Source organism: Balaenoptera acutorostrata, chromosome 2 (genome assembly GCF_949987535.1).
Source record: "Balaenoptera acutorostrata chromosome 2, mBalAcu1.1, whole genome shotgun sequence".
NCBI lineage: Eukaryota > Metazoa > Chordata > Mammalia > Artiodactyla > Balaenopteridae > Balaenoptera > Balaenoptera acutorostrata.
The window spans coordinates 165,682,801-165,708,750 of NC_080065.1; the positions used below are offsets into that span (position 1 = coordinate 165,682,801).

Here is a 25,950-nt window from a genome sequence, read left to right on the forward strand (position 1 = left end):
ATGTAAGTGTGTATAATTAGAGGAAGCAGGAGATTTTAGTATGTTTTGATGGAAAGCCAGTAGTGTATTTCTGTACAGCAAACTACCCACTTTGATTCTGGGAAATCCCTAATACTGGCTAATTGGATATAGTTAATGACCATGAATTGGTGTACTGGCAGGAAGACATATTTTTAAAAAACTACTTTCTTTACAGTGTTATTGCTCTTCATGATTATTGATCAACCACAGTGTGAATCAACACCCAGGATAACAGGGTTTGGCGGAGGGGCACTGCATACTAGTGGAGTAAACACATAAAAATTATACTTCAGATACTGACTTTACCAATCTTTGTGTTACTTGGGAAGTTGTTTAACCTCTGAACTTGTTTCCTCGATGTATAAAATGGAGACTGTGATGCAATGTATAAAGAAATTTACCTGACACATAGCAAGCAGCTGAGTGTAAATACTCCCTTGAAGTTAATTACCAATTTCTTTTCACTTTATCATTCTGTATAAACATGTCACCTGGTGAGAATTGGATCTAAACATACTGTCTCTAATTCACCTTCTGACATTTTTCATTTCTTTTTTTTTTTTTTATATTGGAGTAACCTTCTGACGAGTATTGTAGTCAGCCAAGGAAAATTTTGGATGTAACTTTTTTACATTCCCAACAGTAGCTTGTGATGTTATTCTTTAAAAAGGGATTCCAATTGTGCATAATCAAGGCAGAATCAAAAAGAATAATAAAGATAGTTACCACCTCATTGCCCACTATGTGCCAAACTCTGTTATTAGGCTCTTTTATATAATTCATAAGAGCAGTCCTACAAAGTAAACAAGTGTCTTTTACTTATTTAGGAGCAGAACAAAAATTCTAATCCTGGTCTATTTATGCCCAGAATTCAGGCTCTACTTTACCTCACTTCTCCTTTTGTTCTTATCACCAATTGATTGCTCTAAAGGGAGTTTTGCCCTTTTGATTTCTCCCTTAGTTCATTTGTGATTTTTTAAAAAATGTATCAACATATATGGTTTTTAGTAAGTGTGTATACACACACACACACACACACACTCTGACATAACATCCTCACATTAGTTTGTGTCTGTATTGAGAAATATTTTCTTGTTTTATGTTAACTAGTATTTTAGAATAAATAAATTTTTACCATGTCCCTCCCCACAAGATGATGAGAAAAATATTAAAAAATGACTAATTTTTGTGTGAGATATATATATATATATATGTTTTTTAAAAATTAGCTTGTGCCCAGTTTCTAAATCATCTAATGAAAAGATGCATGCATTTCAGGAAATTATGAAAGTAAGCGTCAGAGAAAACCAACTAAGAAACTTCTTGAATCCAATGATTTAGACCCTGGATTTATGCCCAAGAAAGGGGAACTTGGCCTTACTAAAAAGGTATGTTATTTTAGTCAATTCTAAAACAGGGTTGAATCCAGGAAATAGGGGATTTTAAAAACAAATCTTTTAGTAATACTTATGACATCAATGCGCATATACATAGAAATTATAGAATGTCAGAGTACACTTGGTGATCTGAGAGATCCTACATTAAGAGGCTGTTTTGCATTTGTACGGACATGTGTATCACTTGATTTTAGATTTTCTTTTCAAGTGAAAATGAAAAAAGCTTTTACAGTTGAGTAAAGTTTGTGTTTGTTGTAATTTCTTTTCTGGGCTCAAAACCTCTTACCTGATTTCTACTTCACTTCTGTCTCTACAAGCCACTAACCTACTCTTATGCCATTGCCCTGTCTGCATAATACCTCAGAAAAGACCTAGCTCAGCTATAATCCAGGCAGAAACACTTGATCTTCAGTTTTGCAAACTTGGTTTCCATTAGCCAAGAAGGCATCATTAAATTGTAGTTGGAAATAGAAAATGATTTTCTAATTCTATAATGGATGATAACTGGATATTGATTCCTTAGGCTACATCCTGCTCTCTTTGTATTTGAGGAGTAACTCAGTGTATATGTTACAAATTCAGTTGTAGGTTGCACAGATTTCCTATTTTAAAAAATTCTTTTTCTTTAAAGAAAAAATGCAGATTGTAATCAAATCATAAATAGAGTTTTTGGAACTCTTTCCTTAGCTGTAGCAAACTTCTATCCTTTAATCCTATATTAAGACCCCTAGTTTTTGTTAGTCACTCATCTGTAAATGTAAAATTTAATTTATTTGTGTTTTTATACCTTACTTAAAGAGTCACATTATGTACTTTAGTTCCTTTGTTCTTCTCAAAGCAGTTTTATGACATGGACTTTTCGGTTGTTCTTAGACTCATCTCCTGCCCTCCGAACTCTCTCTGCAGTTTGTGCAACCTTCAGTGACAATGTGTCTCTAACTCACTATCCTCTCATTGTGCCCCACACTCTAGTAAGGCTGTGGTCATCTCCTTCTGCAGTGCTTTCTCTCCTGGATTTATATTATTCAAATCTTAGCCACTGCACAAGATTGTTGGCAGAGGTAGATGGGAAGGGCCAGGGAAACTGGGATTCAGTTGAACGTTTTGAGCGTGGAAGTGACATTTGCAATCAGATGATAAATTTAATGGTATTGTACAAGGTGAGTCATGGGAGGCTGTTGTCTTACTGCTAGAGGTGAGGTGCTGCAAATGTCATTGAAAGTAAGAATTCAGGCGAGTTAAGTGAATGACTCCCCGCGCCCTTTATGGAGCTATAATTGGCATATATAAGTTAATGATTTGAAGGAATAAGATGAATTTTGAATCCTCAATGTTTTTGAGACAGAGTTACTTAAAAAATAGTGTTAATTTGTTTTATAATAACTGTAAATGGAGTATAACCTTTAAAATTGTATAAAAAATTTAAAAATATAGTGTTAATTTGTATGACCTTGCTCTGCCAAGTGCAGTTTTCTAATCTGAAATTTAACTTGTTGTGTTTGTGGGTTAATTTTTTCCCTAAGGGGATAAAAAGCATGATTTAGTTGATAATTTTAATTTATATAGGCGAAAGTGTCCCAGAAGTCTTTGAGATTTAATTTACACCAATAAAATGCACAGATCTTAATTGTTCTGTTTGATGGCTCTAGCAGTTGTATATACCATGTTAAGTACCACCCAAACTAAGTATGCTCTATATCTGTCACCCCTGGAAGTTCTCTTGTGCCCCTTTTCACTCAACTCCCCATTCTCATCTCTTCAAGAGGCAAAATTTTCTAACTTCCGTTACCATAGATTAGTTTTGCTTGTTCTTGAATGTCGTATATGTTGTTTTGTTTTTGTTAATTGGCTTCTTTTATTCAACACATGTATTTGAGATACATCCACAAGGATGCTATTTCAATAGTAGTTCAAGTACAATTTGCTTGTCCTTTCTCCTGTTGATGCACATTTGCATTTTTTCATTTGAGGGCTATTAATCATAAGACTGGTATGAATATTCTGAGTCTGTTTGTGTACATATATTTTCATTTTTCTTGGTGGTGTAAATACTTAGGGGTGGGATTGCTGGCTCATGAATATATCCCTTTTAAAGAAACTGCCAAACACTTCTCCAAAGTGGTTGTACAACTTCACGTTCCCGCCAGCGGTATATCAGAGTCCCAGTTGCTCCATATCTTTAATAGCATTTGGATTGTCAGTCATTTTAAGTTTAGCCGTTCTAGTGGATATGAAATGATATCTAATCATGTTTTTAATTTGTATTCCCTAATGATTATTGATTTTGAGCCCCTTAGTATGTGCTTACTGGCCATTCCTATATCTCATCGAACAACTGTTCAAGCACACTTACATTTTTGATTGGGCTGTTCATTGTTTTTATGGTTGCTTTTTTAGGAGTGCCTTTATATTTGGGATACAAGTCTTTTGTCAGATATATGTGCTTCAAATACTTTTTCCCAGTCTGATGCTTGCCTATTCATTTCCTTAGTCTTTCATGAGAAAGAATTTTTAAAAGTTTGTTTTTTCGTTTATGATTTATGTTTTGTGTCTATTTCAAGAAATCTTTGCCTACCACATCGACACAGAGATGTACTTTCTGTGTTTTCTTTTAGGAGTTTTCTGGTTTTGATTTATATACAGTTCTTCATTTTTTGAGATGGAGTTTTGAAGTGGATGTCCAATTGTTTTAGCACTATTAGTGAAAAATCCGTTAGCTATCCAATTCTCTCAATATTTTTGGTCTCTTTAAGCATTAGATATAATTAATAACTGTCACTGTTGAATTTCAGCTTTTTTTGGTAGGGAGATAGGCATCATATTTGGTGCTAGAACAAGAGAAAACCAGAATTATTGGTGATGGCTAGACCTGGACCCTGGAGAAAAGTGACCTCTTTTCTGTTTTAGAAGTGAGTTCTGCTATCTGACCTAGTCAACTTCACAATTAAGGTCCTGCTTACTGTGAGGTATATTTTGCCATCAGGTTGAAACCATGATTCAGCTCCATCTTGGGACTACACCATGGGTTACCAGGCAGGCCACACCTTGTCTTTGGATGGATCAATCAGTGGGTTAGAGAAAGAGGGATTGTCTGTTGAGGTAGTGGTAACTTAAGAGTGCACAGACTTAATGCGTATCCTACCAGATTATGCATAAAGTAAGTTACTGGCATCTTTGACATGTCCTCCAAGGCACTTACAGAGTTCTGTGGGTTTTTTAAAAAATATATTTTATTATTATCATTATTTTTCAGTCGCGCCTCGCGGCACGCGGGATCTTAATAAAAGCACAGAGTCTTAATTACTGGACCACCAGGGAAGTCCCTTTTTTTATTCTAAGCAGAGCAGATGGATTTTTATTCTTGTAGTGTAGTGTGTGTGTGTGGGGGTGTGCGTGCGTGCGTGTGCATGCTGTTATTTCTATTTTGGCTTACAAAATTGTTGACATCAGAAATGAGAGTTTTTTCTGCATCATTCTCTGACTGTAGTTTTGGGAACATTCTGATTGTTTTTGCATCACAGCTTTTGGGTGAGTGTTAAACAATGAAGTATAAATTGGTTGTCTAAGTAATATAGATGGTAGTTTTCTTTAAATTATGCAGTCTGTTTTGTGGGTTTGTCTACTAGTGTTTTGTTCCATTTAACTAGGTACCTAACATTTGCTCCTTCATTTTATTTGACTTCATAACACTCTTCTGATCTACATTGAACATGAGGAACATTCTTATGATTTATTAATGTATATAATAAGTGTTCAGAAATTCACAGCTGCATTTTATCTTGTTTTAACCTCAGACTTTGGGAACTTCATAGCAAGAATAGCATCCATTATATTGACTTTTGTGGCCACTAAATTTTGTTTTACAGACATGATGAAGAATATTATTCTTGTAGGAGAAGACATTTTCTTGGAATAGAACTAATTGATACAAGCATTAGTAGTAGGGGAATAAAATGTATAGTGAATTACTCTTGATGTTTAAGGTTTTTCTTGTTGTTTTTTGTTTGTTTGTTTGTTTTGGCCATGCCACGTGGCTTGTGGAATCCTAGTTAGTTCCCTGACCAGGGTCCCTTGGCAGTGAAAGCGTGGAGTCCCAACCGCTGGACCGCCAGGGAATTCCCGATGTTAAGTGTTTTGTTTTTAGTTTCAGTGTTGCTTTAATTTATATTAATCTGCAGCAACTTAAATTAGAAAGACCTTCCATGATTCAGAGCTTTTTAATATTTAGAATTCATCAGGTAAATAAGTCTGTGTAAAATCCAGTGGCTGTAAGTATAACATTAAGAAGGAAGATTTTAAATACACGGTGGTGTGGAACAGAATTGAGCTGGTGGGTCTATAAGCACATACTTTATCTCTTTCTCTCCCACTTTAATCAGAGCAGTGTTCTATATCTGCATTATATATTGGGAGTCTCTGAATAAGCCAGTCGTTGTCCGTAGTCCCCCCACCGGAGTATGTGGTGGTTTTGAGTTTTAGAGCATGAAAAAAAACCCAAATCTGATGCTTTTCCCAAAAAGTTTCTGTTCAACCCTTTACTATTATACTGTTCCTTTAATTGTTAAAAACAGCCAAGATTCTGTATCTTTGGCAATAGACAGTTCAGCTTTTGGCACATAGTATAAAGGGTTTATTTTCTATTCCTTTGTAAAACATGATGCATTTTACTTATTTGTAGTGTTATGAAGCTGGTCACTTGGAGAATGAAATTACTGAATCATGTGCTGCATCTCGTTCTAAAGAGTTTGGTGGAGGTGAGTGTTTTTGAGATTTAAGAACTGTATTGCAAAAATAAGTGTGAAGTACCCTGTCAGTTAACGAGAAAAGTTACTAAGCAGGACTAGTAAGGTTGCAAGTTCTAAGACTTGTTTGCCCAATATATGCTTCCCAAAACTACGTATGACACTAGAAAATTGTATTGATTCATTTCCAACTTTATACTGAAATTAGTTAAATGGAATTAGAATTATATTAGTGTTAAGGAAATGTTGGGAACAATAAAGAAAAATCAGCTCCTTAATTTTCTTATTAGATAATTCTCCATACTGCATCATTACTTTCTTGGCTTTGATTCCTATAGGACAGAAAATACAGAATTTGAGTTGAGGGGGAAATTGCAAATCATCTTAAACAAGTCTTTCATAGTCTTACTTTCTTATATCACACCTGTGACCTTTGGTCAATGAACATATGCTTGAAAAAGAGAGCTTACATTTGAGCCTAGTCTATTATGGTTGCTTTCAAAGGCCTTGGGAATCTTCTAGATTAAATTGGAATCTGTTTCCTGGAACCTCTGCTTGGTCATCTTATTTCTGCCCACAGCAGGAATGGGCAGCCCTTCATTCAATAACAGATAAAATAATCATAGTTTAAGTATCTACTCTACCAGTTTCTTTGCGTAAGGACTGTTACCTCTGATCAATCTAAAGCATTACAACGAATTAGAATATTATTCATATTATCCCTATCTTGTAGAATAAGCATGAAGATGAAAGAGGTTGGAAGGGCTGGGGAACTATATCCAGACGTGACCAAATTTATTGCCACACTGCTGTCTCATTATCCACCCTGTGTTTCTCCATAGCAATTCTTTCTATCCCTTTGATCATTTTGTCTGCCTATGCCATTTATTGATTGGTGTCATTCCTGAAATATTAGCTTAGATTTGAGCATGCTACATCAGATATGATCTATCAGCAAAGGGTATTATGGGGAGATTATATTTTACGTGGTCTTAAACGTACACTTCTTTGAATGTGATCTGTGATTATTAAGTTTTTTAGCAAGTAAATTAAGCAATATTTTAACTTATTTTAACCCTGTATGCAATTATAATATAGGTTGGTCAACTTGTTTGCTTGATTTAAAAAAAAAACTAAAAAACTACTTTCAAAATAATACCAGCTCTTTCCCTATACATTTGTACTTTAGTTTTCTGTAAAACCTACAACCTGCACTTTATCCTCTGTAAATTTCATCTAAATGTTTCAACTTGTGAGAATTTTGAAGCTTTATTCTGCCACCATCTTAACTCTTCCCTTTTAGTCTTAGGCTGTCAGCAGCTTTGATAGCAGAGCTCCATCTCGATCAGGCAGATCAAGAAGAGAGCCCTAAAGCAGTCTTCCAAAGTATTTGATACCTAGCTTAAATATCCTGGAACATTTTACAAAATATCTCTTTAAAGATTCCTCTTAATGTTTCTATAACAAAGAGTTGAAATATGTATAATAAAAAATGAGTGAGAGACTAAATTCCATTTTCTAAATATGCCAAGATTAGGCATTCATATTCAAGGTTATAGTACCGCTGCATGAATACCCTTTTTTTTTTAATTAAAAAAAAAACGTTTATTTGTTTATTTATTTTTGGCTGTGTTGGGTCTTCGTTGCTGTGCGCGGGCTTTCTCTAGTTGCAGTGAGCGGGGGCTATTCTTCCTTGTGGTGTGCAGGCTTCTCATCACGGTGGCTTCTCTTGTTGCAGAGCATGGGCTCTAGGCGCATGGGTTCAGTAGTTGTGGCACACGGGCTCAGTAGTTGTGGCTCACGGGCTCTAGAGCACAGGCTCAGTAGTTGTGGCGCATGGGCTTAGTTGCTCTGTGGCATGTGGGATCTTCCCGGACCAGGGCTCGAACCCGTGTCCCCTGCATTTGCAGGCGGATTCTTAAAACACTGTGCCACCAGGGAAGTCCCTGCATGAATATCCTTTTGGCCAATAAATGTGTTGGTTGGGGGAGGGAGGTATTTTTCTCTCCTATAAGTCAGATCTTATGTATTTCATGTTTCTGTCTTAATCCTTAAATCATAGAGTGATATAATTTATTGTCTTTAATCTTGGAGGCCAGGTTTTAGTATCTTTTCCTGACTACTAAATGCATTTCCTCCCCATCTGTAGGATATTAAAGTCCTTTGTGGAACTAGAAAGTCTTTCATTTCAATCATATAAAATGAAATTGCTTTAATAACCTGTATGTTTACTATTTAATCCATATGAGGCAGAATTTATATATATGTATCCATTTCCCCAACTAGTTATATACTAATGGGTAAGTCGTTTTTTTTCCTCTGCTCTTGTTTTCCTCATCTGCAAAGTTAGAGAATTAAAATTAAAATTAAGGTTGGTGTTTACTCTAACATTCCATAATTCTATGAGGTCCCTTTAGTTGAGGATAGGAGTTCTTGGACATGCATGTGATCAGCCAGCAGGTAACACCTGTTTTCCTGTCCTAGGCACCACCAAGCTGTTTGATAAACCAAGGAAGCGAAAACGACAGAGACATGCTACAGCCAAGGTGCATTGTAAAAAAGTGAAAAATGACAGCTCATCAAAAGAAACTCCAAGCTCCGAGGTATTATGCAGTTCTTCATCTTTTGACCTTCCAAAGCGAAGCTGCTTTTCACAGTAGAGGCCACATCCCTTTTCCCTTTGAGTTTACCTAAAAATAGTATTCTGTTGAAACAGCTAGTAGTGATGAGGAATCCTGGAGAAAAAGATGAATCTGATTCTAGTAGAAATAAGTCAAAGCACTATGGCAACTGTGGGTGTGACCTTTTTAAAAGATCACACCCCATGCTCTAGGTGTCAGATGAAATGCATAACTGTTTCATCAGGAAGTAAACTTGTTCTAAAACCAGAGAGCACAATATCAAGTAACTATATAATCCAGATGAACTTGGTATTGCCCTTTAAAAGTTGAGACTGCAGTTAGGGGAAAAACTCATTTGCTTATTTATTGAGACCACCAACTGCTGAAATTTAGAGTAATGTTTGTAAACAGCGACTTTTATGAAACAGATTTAAAGCCATTTTCTTGAAGAGCATCAGTGCAGCTATTGATGCTATCCCTAGCTTTCCAATTCAGGTTAAAAGAGAATTAGAACAAGTCAGGTCAGCATCACATATTATGATACAGAGTGTTTCTTTCCAGGACAATTTGAATAGAATGCCCAAGGGGGGCATTATTTAGGAAACACTGATCTTGGAAGGACAAATAAGTAATCAAATAAACTTAAGAATGTTTTCTCTCCCTTAGTGAAACCTTAAAATGGAACAGCTCAAAAAGTTCCAGTGGAACAGCCTCAGAGCAGTTAGTGGCAGGGCATGAGGCGCCCACTACCCGCCCAATCACAGCAGGGTTAGAACTAACATTGCATGCAGTCCGCCCACGTGATTGGCTGAACATCTGTAAGTGCTTAATGGCTAGACAAATAGCAGCCCAGAGGGAGGGGGTCAGATGGAGGAGACATCAATAATATAGATGTGGGACGTTATTTTTTCTCTGCAAGGGAGAACTGATGACACACAGGACAGCTGCAAGCCCCAAGGAGACCGTTGAGGAGGGTGTAGAAAATGACCACGGAATGCCTGTATCTAAAAAACTGCAGGGTGAACGAGGAGGAGGAGCTGCACTCAAGGAGAATGTTTGTCAGGTAGAGAATGTTTGCCCACTTGAATTTGAATTGCATGCTTATCTTTTAAGAGAAGTCCTCTCCCTTTCTCTTGATGACCTAGTCATGGTTAGAATAAAAATTCTCTTGGATGATTCCAGTGGAATCACTTACTTTAAGGATTTAACTCTTCTCTCTTCCCACAAAAAAAGAAGAGAAATATTTAGTGTTGCCCCTGGGTAGATACCCTGAAGTAGGTCTGAGATGGAAGGGGTGAAATCTGTGGTTGCTCAGCCAAAGATAATTTTCCTGCACCTCTCATGGTGTGAGAATGTTTGGGTTTCTAAGGAATTTTTCAAGGAGAATTTTCAACATAGATTGTTGGGTTTGTGTGTGTGTGTGTGTGTGTGTGTGTGTGTTTTGTTTGTTTTTGGGTTTTTTTTCTGCTTTAAAGTAGTGACTTTAGAGAACCTACCACCTGTATTTTTCTATTTATTTAATAAACATTTATGCAGTGGTTTTTACTATGTGTCAAGTGTTTTTCCAATCACTTTGTAAATATTACATCATTTAGTTATCATAACAATCTCATAAGATAGAGGATCATTATTATCCTTGTTTTATAGATAAGAAAATTGAGGTACAGGGAGGTTAAATAGCTTGCTTGTAGTCACTCAGTGAAGCCAAGATTCAAACCCAGGCAATCTGGGTTTTGAGTCTTAACCACTATGTTGTCTTGCTTCTCTGTGAAATGTACCTCCACTTTAATGTCAAATGTCTTTATCTTACTTGGGAGTAGAGTCAATTAAATGGATGCATTGGTTATATTCTCTTTTCATGGTCTTGATTTAACCTTGTAAATACTTAAAAACTAGCATATAAAAAGTTGAAAATATTAGTTTGTTTTTTTTTTCTAATTGAAACTGCTAAAAAATAAAATTTCCCCAGGCCTAGAATATTATTATGGCCAGTATAATTTCAACTCAGTTTCTGTGTCTCTTCCTTTTCACTGCTATATAAAGAAGGTTGATTATATTCAGACCTGCTCCCAAACAGTGTTACTCCTCAGAGACTGTTAGGCCCACAAAGATTGTCATATAAGAAGGTATTGTAACCCATGGTCCTGGTTTGTTTGGATCAGTCTTTGTTTAAATCTGTTGTGCTTGTATAATTTATTAATAGCACCTCCTTTCATGCTCAAGTGTCCTAGTTTGAAGGATGAATTACATGGTCATCCCAATTAAAGGGTTAGTCTGTAACATTTGGTTAATTTGAAAAATTTATTCCTCAGTACATACTAAAATTGAAGTTTTCCTGTTTAAGTGATGAAGGCGAATTTGTTTATCGTACAGGAAAGCTGATGTTGCTGGCACTCTGAATATACAAAACAAAACATGTAACATTTATGGCATTTGTCAATTTTTGGTTATGAATAGTAGATCATGGGAGAGCCAAACATGAAAGACTAGCTCAGAATCCCTTGGGGTCCCCTCTTAATCCCCGGCTGCCTCTGGCCTTTTATTCCCAAAGCTCTCCTACTCGTTTGCTTATTTAAGCTTTGATGTTAAGTGGCCAAGACCTGTTCTGTTTCTTTGGGTTCTTGACGATATTAGACTTGCCTGGCCATCTTTCCCCCTTTCTTGTCGTACAGAATAAGTATAAGAGTTTTTTCATTTTTATCATTTTTCTGTTAATCACTATGGGGAAACAAGTCAGGATATTAGAGGGGTGAAAAGTAACAAATGTTGGGAATGTGCAGAATTTTCATAAATCATACAATGTTTTCAAAAGCAACAGATCCCGATCTTTATTTCCTAAGGCTGTATCATCATTGACACCCTGTTTTAGTGAGATTGTCTCAGAAAGGTGATCTTTCTGATTTTAATATGGTTCTAGGTGTATCTCAAGGATTGTTCACATCTTAATCAGGGCCCTTCTGGACTGTTATGACCCAAGTCCCAGCTGGCCAGTATCTCTTGCTTGAACCATTGCAGTAACCTCTTTGATTATCTCTGCTTCTCATCTCACCTTTTTACTCTTGAAATTTTTCATGTAGCAGTCATAGGGACCTGTTTTTAGATGAATACCTGATTTCAGCCTTCCCTTGGTGTAGCGCTCATTATAATGGCACACCTTTGCAATTAGAATAAAATCTGAAACTCTGTACCGTAATCTGTAAGGCCACACAGCCAGGCCCTTGCTTGCCTTTTTCTTACTTCATTTCTACCACTTCTAACTTTTGTTCACTTTTGTCCAATGACACTGGCTTTCATTGTGATTCATAGGAATGCCATGATTTTTCCTGTCTGTGGGCTTTCTGTACTTTCTGCCGTCTTGGTCCCTTCTTCAGATCATGTGGCTGACTTGTCATTCAGAGCCCAGTCTAAGAAGTCATTCCTAATCACCCAATCCAAAGTTGTTGTTTGAGTGCTCTACCCAAATACTTACATTTTCTGATATCTTTTGTTTGTTTAATTGTTTACTTGTATCTTTGTATCCTTAGAATATATGAATGATGGGAGCCAGGGACCTGTGGTACCTGGCATAGAGGAGGTAATCATTAAATACTAGCTGAATGAATGGTGGGATTTTTTGTTTCTGGCAAAGCTGCTTCTTAACTTTTGCTTTAATGAAGACCTTCTGCTTGGGATTTTTAAAAATCTTTTTCTATAGACAGATCTGTTTTCTTTCTCTTAACAGAACTGTGAGAAACTGGGTGAGCTGCTATTATGTGAGGCTCAGTGCTGTGGGGCTTTCCACCTGGAGTGCCTTGGATTAACTGAAATGCCCAGAGGAAAATTTATCTGCAATGAATGTCGCACAGGTAAAGTAGTTAGAGAAAGGTCTTCTTCCAAGGAAGGTTTGAGTTTCAAGTTTTCTAGGAAAAAATCATTTATCGGAGACACTTTTTTTGTGGCAATACTGGGCTAATTCCTGCAGACATAGAGATAGGTGCTCTGTGGTCTTTGCCTTCAAAAAACTCAAGTGAATAATGAATGTATAGTATAATATAGTGCAAAAAGTGTTGTTGTGAATGTTAAAGTGCTGTGTGAATGAAGATGCACCAGTGCTACAGAGGAAGATATCTGAGTTTGGTTTTAAGAGAGAAATAGAAATTGGTGTGTGGAGGGGAAGGATAGAAGGTCCAGTAAAGAAAGTATGAAATATTTGGGGAACAGGAAGCATATAGGTCAGTATGTTTGGCGTTTAAGATATTTTAAGATATTTTAGGGAAGAGGTGAGGCATAGGTAGTGACGAGGAGGACTTCTGGGTTACTGATGATATTTTATGTTTCTTGATCTGAGTGGTGATCAAGAAATGTGTTCACTTCATGATTATTTGTGAACTTAGAGTGTGTGCACTTTTCTGTGTATATTATACATCAGTAAAACTGTTTAGCAAAAAAAAGAGAGCTATTTCGTGAGAGTTACAATATATGGATTGGGTCAGAAACTAGGAATGGTCAGATGAGACCAGCCTGTAAAGCACCTCACAGCTGTGCTAAGGAGATTGCTGTTTTTTCAGCATTATGAATGGATGTTACAGTATGAAAGTAGTAAAGAAATTAGGGTTGACAGTAAAGATTTTATGCTCATAAGTCATTAAAACCATAGGTGTGCTTGATGCTGCCCAAAGAGAAAACGTCTGTAGAGTGAGAAGAGGGCTAATGACACTACTGGGGGATACCCACTTAAAAGGGGCTACTGGAGGGTGAGGAGGAGCTACTCAAGAAAGAATGTCTGTGAAGCCATTGGAATGGGGTGTCATCAGCAGAGGCAGATGGGGCAAACAGACCAAGGAGGTTCTAGAGTGAAAAGAGGATCTATTGTATTTGGCAGTGAGAGAATGCCTTACTAAACCAGACTGAAAGATGAATGGGTAGCAGTATACACTATTTCTTACAGAAGCTTGACTTCAGTGGAAAAGGGAGCAGTAGCTGAAGGGCGGATGTTAGAGGGTCAGGAGGAAGAACATCTTGAGTAGGATGAAGGTTAAGAATTGTGTAGGGAAATAAATTTCCATAACAGGAGGGGGAAATAACTGGAGTACAGTCACAGAGACAGGAGAGGATAGGCTTGAAGAGATAAAAAGATTAAAAGGGAATGTACCATGTAATTGTGAGGGAGATGAACACTGAAGTTTTTCCTTGGCTTGGTGAGAATGGTGGAAAAAGGTAATTGTTTATAACCTGAAGGGAAGAGTGTAGGCTTAGACTAGCCCCTGTGGGAAATAAGAGATGAAATTAACTTGTGTCTGTAAATAGATGGCCATGTCAGATTGAGTTATTTCATCTTTCTGCTACCACTTTCAGCAGTGTAGGAACAAAAGGTGGAAGACAAGATAGTTGTGGGGTTATTTTGCCTTCTACACACGTTGGGCTTTTGATCATTATGTGCCATATGGTGTCCCGGCCCTGTAAATAAAATTTAGAAACAAATTTTAGATATGTGCATATCTCTGTTGCCCTAATTTTCTTAGATCTTCTTTTTTAAAAAAAATTTTTTTTAACTTCTTATTTTATATTTGAGTATAGTTGATTAACAATGTTGTGTTATATCAGTTGTACAGCCAAGTGATTCAGTTATACATATACATGTATCTGTTCTTTTTCAAATTTTAAATATAGCAGTGAGTACAGTGTCAATCCCAAACTCCCTAACTATCCCTCCCCCCAACTCTTCCCTCCTGGTAACCATAAGTTCCTTCTTTAAGTCTGTGAGTCTGTTTCTGTTTTGTAAATAAGTTCATTTGTATCATTTTTTTTAGATTCCGCATATAAGCGTTATCATATGATATTTGTCTTTCTCTGTCTGACTTCACTCAGTATGACAATTTCTAGGTCCATCCATGTTGCTGCAAATGGCATTATTTCATTCTTTTTAATGGCTGAGTAATATTCCATTGTATATATGTACCACATCTTCTTTATCCATTCTTCTGTTGATGGACATTTAGGTTGCTTCCATGTCTTGGCTGTCACTGCTAGTGCTGCAGTGAAGATTGGGGTGCATGTATACTTTCAGACCTTGTTTTCTCCAGATACATGCCCAGGAGTGGGATTGCAGGATGATATGGTGGTTCTAGTTTTAGTTTTTAAGGAACCTTTGTATTGTTCTCCATAGTGGCTGTACCAATTTACATTCCCACCAACAGTGTAGGAGGGTTCCCTTCTCTCCACACCCTCTCCAGCATTTATTGTTTGTGGATTTTTTGATGATAACCATTTAGAGAGATCTTCTTGCCTTTTGTACCAGTGATCCAGTTTTGCTAGTCTCATCTTTATTATGATGTGGTATTCTCTGAACCAGGCTAATCTAAGGCAGAACTATTTTTTTTTAATTTTTTAATTTATTTGTTTATTTATTTATGGCTTGTGTTGGGTCTTCGTTTCTGTGCGAGGGCTTTCTCTAGTTGCGGCGAGCGGGGGCCACTCTTCATCGCGGTGCGTGGACCTCTCACTGTCGTGGCCTCTCTTGTTGCGGAGCACAGGCTCCAGACGCGCAGGCTCAGTAATTGTGGCTCACGGGCCTAGCTGCTCCGCGGCATGTGGGATCTTCCCAGACCAGGGCTCGAACCTGTGTCCCCTGCATTGGCAGGCAGATTCTCAACCACTGCTCCACCAGGGAAGCCCAGAACTATTTTTTTAAAAAATCAACTTAATTAGAGGGTAATTTGCCTACTCTAAATGTACCCCTTTTAATGTATGTTTTGATAGGTTTCAATAAAATGTATACACCCACACCGGAAAGTTCCCTTGTGATCAGACCCAGTAAGTCTTTTTTGCATCTCACCCCTTCATCCCCATCATCAATTTCAGGTTAAACAGTGATCTGCTTTCTGTTCAGAGCACATTAGATTTACCTTTTTTTTAGAGTTTGTGTCTAGCTCAGCATAATGTTTTTGAGACTCATCTGTGTTGATGTGTGTATCAGTAATTCATTCTCTTTCTTAAAACAATTTTATTGAGGTGTAATTGATATACAGTAAACTACACAAAGTGTACACTTTGATGATGTTTTGGTGTGTGTGTGTGTACATACACCTTTGAAACCATCACTCAGCATAGTTACTTTGAGATCAAACAACATTGTTGCAGGTATTGAGAATTCATTCTTTTTATTGCCAAGTGGTATTCCATTGTATGGATATAAGAGTTTGTTTATCCACTCATCTATTGATGTACATTTGGATAGTTCTCAGGTTCGGCTATTATAAATAAAGCACTGTGTATCCTTTGTATGGATACACTTTCTTTTCTGTTGTGTCAATATCTAACAGCAGAATGGCTGCATATGGTAGGCTTAACTTTTTAAGGAACATCCAAAGTGCTTGTACCATCTTATATTTCCATCAGCAGTGTGTGAGAGTTTTAATTCTGCCACATCTTCATCAACATTTGGTATTGTCAGTCTTTTTAATTTTAGCCATTCTGACAGATGTGTAGTGGTATTTTATTGTGGTTTTAATGTGCATTTCACTAATGATGAATGATGTTGCACATCTTTTTATGTGCTTATTTTTCTTTATGTGCTTATTTTTCTGTCTTTGAGGAAGAGTGTTCAAAATTTTCTTTTAATTTGGGTTTTTTTCCCCCCTATAAATTTATTTATTTATTTATGGCTGTGTTGGGTCTTCGTTGCTGTGCGTGGGCTTTCTCTAGTTGGCGAGCGGGGGCTACTCACTCTTCATTGCAGTGTGCGGGCTTCTCATTGTGGTGTTTTCTCTTGTTGCGGAGCACGGGCTCTAGGCGCGCGGGCTTCAGTAGTTGTGGCTCGCGGGCTCTAGAGTGCAGGCTCAGTAGTTTTGGTGCATGGGCTTAGCTGCTCCGCGGCATGTGGGATCTTCCCGGACCAGCGCTCGAACCCGTGTCCCCTGCATTGGCAGACGCATTCTTAACCACTGCACCACCAGGGAAGTCCTGGGTTGTTTTCTTACTGTTGAGTTTTAAGAGTTCTTTATATGTATTCTGGCTACAAGTCCTTTATCAGATATATACTTTCCAAATTATTCTCCCAATCTGTGGCTTGTTTTTTAATTTTCTTAATGGTATCTTTTGAAGAGCAGAAGTTTTTAATTTTGATGAAGTCTAGTTTATCGAATTTTTTTTAATGGTCTTTCTTAAGCAAGAAATCTTGCTTAACCCAATGTCACAAAGATTTTGTTTTCTTCTGAAAATTTTTTAATTTTAGGTTTCACATTTAGGTCTGTGATCTATATTGAATTAAGTTATATATGTTATGTGAGGTAAAGAGAGGTTATTATTTTTGAGGGTAGAAAATTTTACCCTAGTTTTAGTAAAGATGTATAGAGTAAGAATAAAGGAGTCATTTCTTATTTCTTCTGGGTCACCCTGTTTTCCTATAGTAGGATGACCACACCATAATTTAGGCTACTCCAGTTAAGTATTGGCTGCCAGTTATTCAGTATCAGGCAGTAGATTGCTTCTTTTCAAATACTTATTTTAAATTTTTTTCTAAAATTATTATTAGTTGGTGATCTCACTGTTTATAAAGATGAGGTGGATTATTTTACTGTGTTCCTATTTCCAGCAGGTGCCAAAGGCAGGATTCGTGTTCAGGTCTGTCTGTCTCTCAAGCCTGGGCTCTTTCCTTTACATTGTTTTGCTTCCCAGCGAGAAGTAGATTTTTTTTTTTCTCTTAAACTTTTTATTACAGAAATCGTCAGACATATACAGAAGTAGAGAGAACAGTATAAAGAATCTCAACATATTCATCACTTAGCTTCAGTAGTTATCAACTTCTTGCCTCATTTTACTCATATAGTTCAAAATATATGTAACTAGCATATTTTTTTAACACTTTAAAAATATATATCCATTGTATACAGTGACTCCTATGTGTCCTCAACTACCCAGTCCCACTTTCAAATTTTCCCACTTTGTCTCAAAATATATTGTTTTATAGTGTTTTGAATCAAGATCCAAATAATGTCCCTGTATTGTATTTTTTAATAAAAAAATTCATCTCTTAAACTTCTCTTAATCTACAGCAGTACTATTCCCCTCACCCAATTTTTTTTGTTTTTTTACAACAAAATATGTTTTATTTAACCCAGTATATTCAAAATATGTCAGCATATAATTAATATGAAAATGACTGAATTTTTTACATTCTTTTTTATGTGCTAGGTCTTCAAACTCCAACGTGTATTGACACTGACTACACATCTCAATTTAGACTAGTGCCATTTTAAGTGCTCAGTATCCAAGTGTGGTTTCCCTACTGGGCCTGTGCTAAATCAAACCTTACTTGTCACCCCTACATGACAAACCTTATTGCTGGATCCCAATAACTGCACATATTTGAGGGACCCCTCACCCAATTTTTTAATGTTCTTTATTTCTTGAGACAATGGTCATTTGTCTGCCAAGTTTTCTACATTCTAAATTTGGCTGATTGCCTCCTTGAGGTGTCCCTTTAACTTGTTCCTCTGTCCTCTGTATTTCCTGGAAACTTGTAGTTAGATCTAGAGGCTGGATCAGGTCAAGTCAATTTTCCTTTGGCAAGAATACTTTGTGGGGGATGTCTACTTCCTATAGCATCACATCAGCAAGCATGTATTAAATTTCCCACTTAATAGTGATATTAAGGGGCTTCCCTGGTGGCGCAGTGGTTGAGAATCTGCCTGCTAATGCAGGGGACACGGGTTCGAGCCCTGGTCTGGGAAGATCCCACATGCCACGGAGCAGCTGGGCCCGTGAGCCACAATTGCTGAGCCTGCGCGTCTGGAGCCTGTGCCCCGCGACGGGAGGGGCCGCGATAGAGAAAGGCCCGCGCACCGCGATGAAGAGCGGTCCCCGCACCGCGATGAAGAGTGGCCCCCGCTTGCCGCAACTGGAGAAAGCCCTCGCACGAACCGAAGACCCAACACAGCCAAAAATAAATAAATAAATAATAAAATAAATAAATAAATAAATAAATAAGAAAATCCTTTAAAAAAAAATAGTGATATTAAGATTGTTCAGTAGGTTCGTGTTGTCATACTGATCAGTCTATTATAATGTTCTTCACTATGATATTGTGATTTTTAATAAATATATATTTGGTCTTTGTCCAGTTTCTGGCACAGAGCTCCTGAAACCCTTGAAATTTCCTAAGTGATGAGGGCTATAAAGATGTATGTCTTTTTTTATGTTAATGAGAGATGACTTTTGGAACTAGCTAAGGATGGGAGCTGGTTGCCAGGAGAACCAACCATGTGATTAGAGGGTTCCATCTCCCCCTGGCCTTTTTGGAGGGGAGAGTGCTGGAGGTTGGATTAGTCCTCAATTGCCAGTGATGTAATCAATCATGCCTATGTAATGTGGCCTCCATTAAAACCCAAAAGGATGGGGTTTGGAGAGCTTCTGGGTTGGTGAACACATGGAGATTAGGGGAGAGTGGCGTGCTTGGAGAGGCCCTGGAAGCTCTGAGCTCTTTCCCCATACCTTACTCTATGCATTTCTTTTAACTAGCTGTTCCTGAACTACATCATTTTTTTAGTAAACTGATGATCTAGTAAGTAAAGTGTTTCTCTGAGTTCTGTGACCCACTCTTGCAAGTTAATTGAACCCAACCTCTGATTTATAGCCAGTTGGTCAGAAGTACAAATGACAAGCTTGACTTACAACTGGTAAGGGTTGGGGTGGGAGGCAGTCTTGTAGGACTGAACCCTTACTTAATCTGTGGGATCTGATATTATCTCCAAGTAGATAGTGTCAGAATTGAGTTGAATTGTAGGATACCAGCTGGTATCAGAGAATTGCTTTGTGGTGTGGGCACCCTCCACCCCCACCCCATGTTGGAATTTGGTGCAGAATTGTGTACTCACTAACTTTTCACCTAATGGTTTAGCATTGAGTGAATTCTTGAGTTAGTATTAATTTGTTTCTTCCATTTTCCTAGGAATACATACCTGTTTTGTATGCAAGCAGAGTGGGGAAGATGTTAAAAGGTGCCTTCTGCCCTTATGTGGAAAGTTTTACCATGAAGAGTGTGTCCAGAGATATCCACCCACTGTCTTGCAGAACAAGGGCTTCCGGTGCTCCCTCCACATATGTATAACCTGCCATGCTGCTAATCCAGCCAGTGTTTCTGCATCTAAAGGTATGGGTTTCTTGTGTAGACCAATCTAATTATAGAACCTCAGTCTCATTGGCAATGGATGTTTCAGATGCTATCTGGCATATCTCTTCATAGCCTCTAGCTTTTTTCAGAGTACCAGCATTTTATGTGAGAGATAAGAGAGTAATGGACAAATTTAGCAGTCACCACATTTTTACATGTGCTTTATGCAACCCCCGGCATTATGTGGTAGTTTTAAACATTTGGAATTCATGAGACATTTAGTTTGAAAAGGTGTTCTGCTGGACATCTTGTTTTGTTTTGCTCTGTTCTGCGCCACGCCATGTGGCTTGTGAGATCTTAGTTCTCCAAACAGGGATTGAACCCGCGCCCTCTGCAGTGAAAGCACAGCATCCTAACCACTGGACCACCAGGGACTTCCCTCTGCTGGATGTCTTCCTTCATCAGAATAAAGTGTATTCTTCTTCTGTGGGCCCTTATATGTATGGTTATCAAATGTGATATCATTCAGACATGCATATAGGGCAGAACTGAGGTTTTTGTTTTGTGCTGATTTGTTTTATTTTTTAAAATGGAAATTCCTATCCAGAAAATTTTTTCCTGCTTCATGGTAAGCTTGAGAGCTGAGGTTTCCAAAACTATTATGTGGGTGCAGATAAAGTCAAGTTTCTAAATCCACTCCCAGTGAGAAAACAATCATTTCTTTCTTTTTCTTTTTTTAAAAAATAAATTTATTGATTTTATTTATTGATTTTATTTTTGGCTGCGTTGGGTCTTCGTTGCTGCGTGCAGGCTTTCTCTAGTTGCGGCGAGCGGGGGCTACTCTTCCTTGCGGTGTGCAGGCTTCTCATTGCAGTGGTTTCTCTTGTTGTGGAGCACGGGGTGTAGGCGCGTGGGCTAAGTAGTTGTGCGCAGGGACTTAGTTGCTCCTCAGCATGTGGTATCTTCCTGGACCAGGGCTCGAACCCCTGTCCCCTGCATTGGCAGGCGGATTCTATCTATCTATCTATTTATCTATCTATCTATTTCTGCGTTGGGTCTTTGTTGCTGCGTGTGGGCTTTCTCTAGTTGTGGCGAGCGGGGCCTGCTCTTCATTGTGGTGCGTGAGCTTCTCATTGCGGTGGCTTCTCTTACTGCGGAGCACAGGCTCTAGGCGCACACAGGCTTCAGTAGTTGTGGCACGCAGGCTCAGTAGTTGTGGCATGTGGGCTCTAGAGAGCAAGCTCAGTAGTTGTGGTGCACGGGCTTAGTTGCTCTGCAGCAAGGGGGGTCTTCCCGGACCAAGGCCTGACCTCTTGTCCCCTGCATTGGCAGGTGGATTCTTAACCACTGCGTCACTAGGGAAGCCCCAATCATTTCTTTCTGCTCAGTACTAGTGGGTCTCTTACTGATTTCTCTGAAAGCCAAATATTGTATCTCTACTATTAAATGCTTGTATGCCCAAAGAACCCACTTCTCCCAAAGGGGATTGGGCAAGAAAAATGTGGCAGTTTTTACTTTTCTTTTAATCAGACTGGTGATATCTTCCGTAGGATGATTTCCTGGCACTATAGATCTTGTCAGTCTTAAGTACAGTAACATGCTTGATCAAAATTGCAGCTTAACCATCAGCTACCTTCTCCTTTTCAGTTGCTATTGTAGGTAGCATTGGGGTGGTTTGGTAGTGGTTTTTAGTTGGTAAAGTATGTTAGAGGATACATCTCATGGGGGGTGGAGGTACAGGGGTTTATTCATTCACCTAAAAGGCTTTAAGAATCACAGAGTACCAGCCAAGGAAAGCAAGCATTAGTGAGTGTTTCTCCCATCTGGTCTTCTAATCTGATTGTACACACACACCACCCCCCACCCCCACCCCCACTGTTTCGTCTGCAGCTGATTCCGTTTTCCAGTCAGGACAGTGGTTTGAGTAAGGCTTATTCTTGTTGAGGTAGACTCACTTACTGTTGTGGGATCGGACTCCTTAAGGCCATTTATCATATAGTTCCCATCTGAGCTTCTCTTAGGGAATTGGGTGTTTAAGGTCTCTTGATCTAGTAGTGCTTCCATTTGTTTATGGCATTTTCCCAGTGCTAGCAAATAAACTTGAATAACTCACATCGTTTTTATGTTTAATCCCTTTTTCTTTTGTCTCTCCCTGGTTTTTCTGCTTCTCTTATTTTTAGGTCGACTGATGCGCTGTGTCCGCTGCCCAGTGGCATACCATGCCAATGACTTTTGCCTGGCTGCTGGGTCAAAGATCCTTGCATCCAATAGCATCATCTGCCCTAATCACTTTACCCCCAGACGTGGCTGCCGAAATCATGAGCATGTTAATGTTAGCTGGTGTTTTGTATGCTCAGAAGGTAAGACATGACTTCTTGATGTATGGATAGTCTAAAAAGAGATGAATGCAGTATTTTAATTGAAACAAAAGTATAGTTTTCTTCACATTGCCATTAGAAGAAATACTGGGAAGTGATGTCCTTAATTATTGATAACATAACAGGACAGTGGTTTTGTTCCCCAATAGAGAGGGTTTTATTTTTGTTATTTTGAATAATGATTTAATTTTAACAAAATGATAAACAATTGAAGCAATTTAAAGAAAAGAGAAAGGAAACAAAATTGTTCTTAGAGAATGGGGGAATGTGGTCAAATGGTACAAACTTCCAGTTATAAGATGAATAAATTTGGGGGATGTAATACACAGCATAGTGACTATAGTTAACAATACTGTATTGTATATTTGAAAGTTGCTGTGAGAGTAGATCTTCAAAGTTCTCTCTCTCTCTCTTTCTCTCTCTCTCTCTCACACACACACACACACACACACACACACACACACACAGCCCTTAAAATTGTAACTATGTGAGTTGTTGAATATGTTACCTAATCTTATTGTGGTGATCACTTCACAGTACATACACATATCAAGTACATATATGTTGTACACTTTAAGTTTACACAATATTATATGTTAATTATATCTCAATAAAGCTGGGGAAAAAAGTAAAAAATAAACTGGAGGTAAAAAATAAAATAAGAAAGAAATTTTGAAAACCCTAAATAACCCCAAGTCCTACATCAGAAAAAACCATTGCTTAATATTAAGTGATAATACTCCAGACATATGTGCACATAAGCAGATAGAAGGGGTAGATATCTGGATAGGAACAAGTCTAGAAGATGCTGTTATCAGGTAATTGTGTGTGGTTTTTCTAAAATCAATTTTATATTAGTTTAAAGGGAATAAACAAAGTGAAAGTAAAAGAATTTATGAACTTCTGTTAAATATTTCCTCACTGTAAGGGATAATAGTTCCTACAAGGTCTTCAGTGGAGGACAAATAAATTTTATGTCTTTATCTGTATCTCCCCCCTCTCCAACCCCTACTTAAAACATACGTCTCCTAATTTAGAGCAAAGTCAATATTATCCTTCTTAAACATTTTCTTTCCTTTCCATTCCTCACAGCCTGATTTTTGCTGTTTTGTTAAGTGGAGGATTTAGTACTCCACCAGTCTATTTACTGTGGTGCTTGTAGTTCTGAATTCCTTATTTAAATTTTTCTCTTGGTTGGCTGAACTTCTGAGAAACACCCACAGGTCCTACATTTCTCTGCTTGAGACTGTTCTTCATTTGCCTCTGTTCTAGAAGCACACATTGGGTTACTATAAGATTTTAGACTGCTTGTTCTTTTTCCGAAACTTTTGTGGACATTGCTCCCCTGTTTTCTAGTATTGAGGGTGACACCAGTTCTCTTATACAGTTTTTTCATTTCCTTTTCAAACTGACTAAATTTTGTTGATTAGTAATTTGGGGGAAACAATTTCCTTGACTTTTCTGTTTTTTAAGATCTACTTATTGGTGATGCAATTTCACGAAAATTTGGCTGGTTATGAACATTCCGAAGGACTAATTTTAAAAAGAGTCAACATGTGTAATTGAATTAGCATCCCTTTTGAGAAATTGGGATATACTAAATAGTTCTAAAGCCATAAAGGAAGTTTTATGACTCCTTTATATGATTGAAAATGGTCAATCGGGACTTTTTTGTTGTTGTTGCTGTTGTTGCTCTTAAGATTTATGTAACATGACTAGAGATTGCATCAGGACATAGTTGTAATCCTCAAACTATGGTGCTAATATAGAATAAATAAAATAGAGTATTAAGTGCAATCATGTGGGTGGGATTTTGATGTAGTTAGGGATGTTTTAGTGCACAAAGTACTGTGCTGTTTTTGGTTTTAGATATGTTAGCTTTGTGATTCTCCTGTATCATACATTCTTTTTTGCTTTTATAATATCTGTTCCTTATAAAACTGTGGTGAACACTGCTGCCTGTTTATCATTATACCACCTGTCTTTTGTTTAGAAGAAAGTTAAAGACAATTTTGATATTTAATAGCATTTAAATACAACATTCTATAATTCTGCTCTTAGAATGAATATAGATGTCTGGGAGGCTGAAATGTAGGCTCTAAAAATTTTACATGTTTTGTGAAGATGGGGAGATGAAAGAGTTTCAGCACTAGACTGTTTTTCATTCCATAGTGGAATGAGATGGTTTCAGAGTAGAGGTTCCTTTGTCTTGGCAGTCCTAACTTGTGGCATAATAATGGATACTCATAATGAAAACTTAGTCCCCAAGAAAACCTAGTAGCTGCAGCAGTGACTCTCAGAATGTGATCTATCAATCTTTGGGAAGTGGAGAAGATCCAGAGACCCTTCAGGAGCCTCCATGAGATCATAACTCTTTTCATAATAATACCAAGATGTTACTTGCCTTTTTTCTTTGTTGACATTTGCACAGATGGTGCAAAGCCAATAGTGAGTAAAACTGCTAGCACCTTAGTGCAAATCAAGGTGATGGCTCTAAACTGTGCAAGTAATAGCAGTCATTGAATTCTGTGTCACCACACACTTGCAGTAAAAACATGGACGTTTCACATAACAATGTCCTCGATTTTAAAAAGTAAGTAAAATGTATTAAATCTCAACTGTCATGTGAACATTGTTTTAATATTCAGTGTGATAAAATGGGAAGTATACATAAAGCAGTTCTGTTGCATACTGGTGGTTATCTTAAGTTAAAGCACTCGTGCAATTGAGTTGCAAGCTGAACTGGCTGCCTTGTTCATGGAACACCATTTTTAGGCTTAAATATTACTAAAAATGTAAATCAACTATACTCCAATAAAAATAAATTAATTTAAAAAATTACTAAAAAACTATGGCTCTTCATACTTGGATATTTGTCAGACATTTCTTGAAAATGGATAAAAAGGAGCCTGTCAATTCAAGGAAAACCAACTGGCAAATTGTTACCAATGATAAAATTTGAGTTCTTAAGTAAAAATTAGAATTTTGGAAAACTGTCATCTACCCACCCTGAGCTTAACTGCTTCCTAGTATTTACTGATGAAATCATGGGGATATTAATAAATGTGACATTTTTGTATTACATAACGAAATAGATCAACATTTGGAAGATTACCAGACTCAGCAAACCAATATTTTCCACATGAACAATGCATGATGTTAAAAACCATGCATATGTAAAAGATCCATTCAAAGTGCAAGACAGATTAAAGAATTTTAATGTAATAGTTACATTAGTAACTATTAGTAACATATCAATAGTATATTGATACAGTTTCAGATTAGACACTGCAAGTAAGGTTTACCCTGTGAGGTTTTAGTGTATAGTATCAAACATATGTAGTTATTGAACAGGTTATTAAAATATTCCTTTTTCCAACTGTTTATCTGTGAGAGACCAGATTTTCTTCATATTCATCAACCAGACAACATTTTACAACAGATTTAAGTAAAAATATTTGCAAAAAAATATGGTCACTCTGACACTGGTCAGAATGGCCATCATCAAAAAGTCGGCAAATAACAAGTGCTGAAGAGGGTGTGGAGAAAAGGGAACCCTCCTACACTGTTGGTAGGAATGTAAATTGGTGCAGCCACTATGGAGAACAGTATGGAGGTTCCTTAAAAAAACTAAAAATAAAGTTACCATATGATCCAGCAATCCCACTCCTGGGCACATGTCCAAAAAAGATGAAAATTCTA

The 25,950-nt window shown here is 37.5% G+C and overlaps 1 protein-coding gene across 10 annotated transcripts in view; it reads left to right on the forward strand.

Moving 5' to 3' along the window:
* Positions 1–25,950, forward strand: part of NSD1 (nuclear receptor binding SET domain protein 1) — a 143,148-nt gene that overhangs the window by 82,565 nt on the left and 34,633 nt on the right. For all 10 annotated transcript variants that reach the window (XM_057541451.1, XM_057541448.1, XM_057541445.1 and 7 more), the window contains 7 exons: positions 1,300–1,409; positions 6,097–6,172; positions 8,645–8,763; positions 9,701–9,844; positions 12,503–12,626; positions 19,709–19,909; positions 22,051–22,230. In XM_057541451.1, coding sequence (XP_057397434.1) covers positions 1,300–1,409; positions 6,097–6,172; positions 8,645–8,763; positions 9,701–9,844; positions 12,503–12,626; positions 19,709–19,909; positions 22,051–22,230 — 954 coding nt within the window. The remainder of the gene's footprint in view (positions 1–1,299; positions 1,410–6,096; positions 6,173–8,644; positions 8,764–9,700; positions 9,845–12,502; positions 12,627–19,708; positions 19,910–22,050; positions 22,231–25,950) is intronic.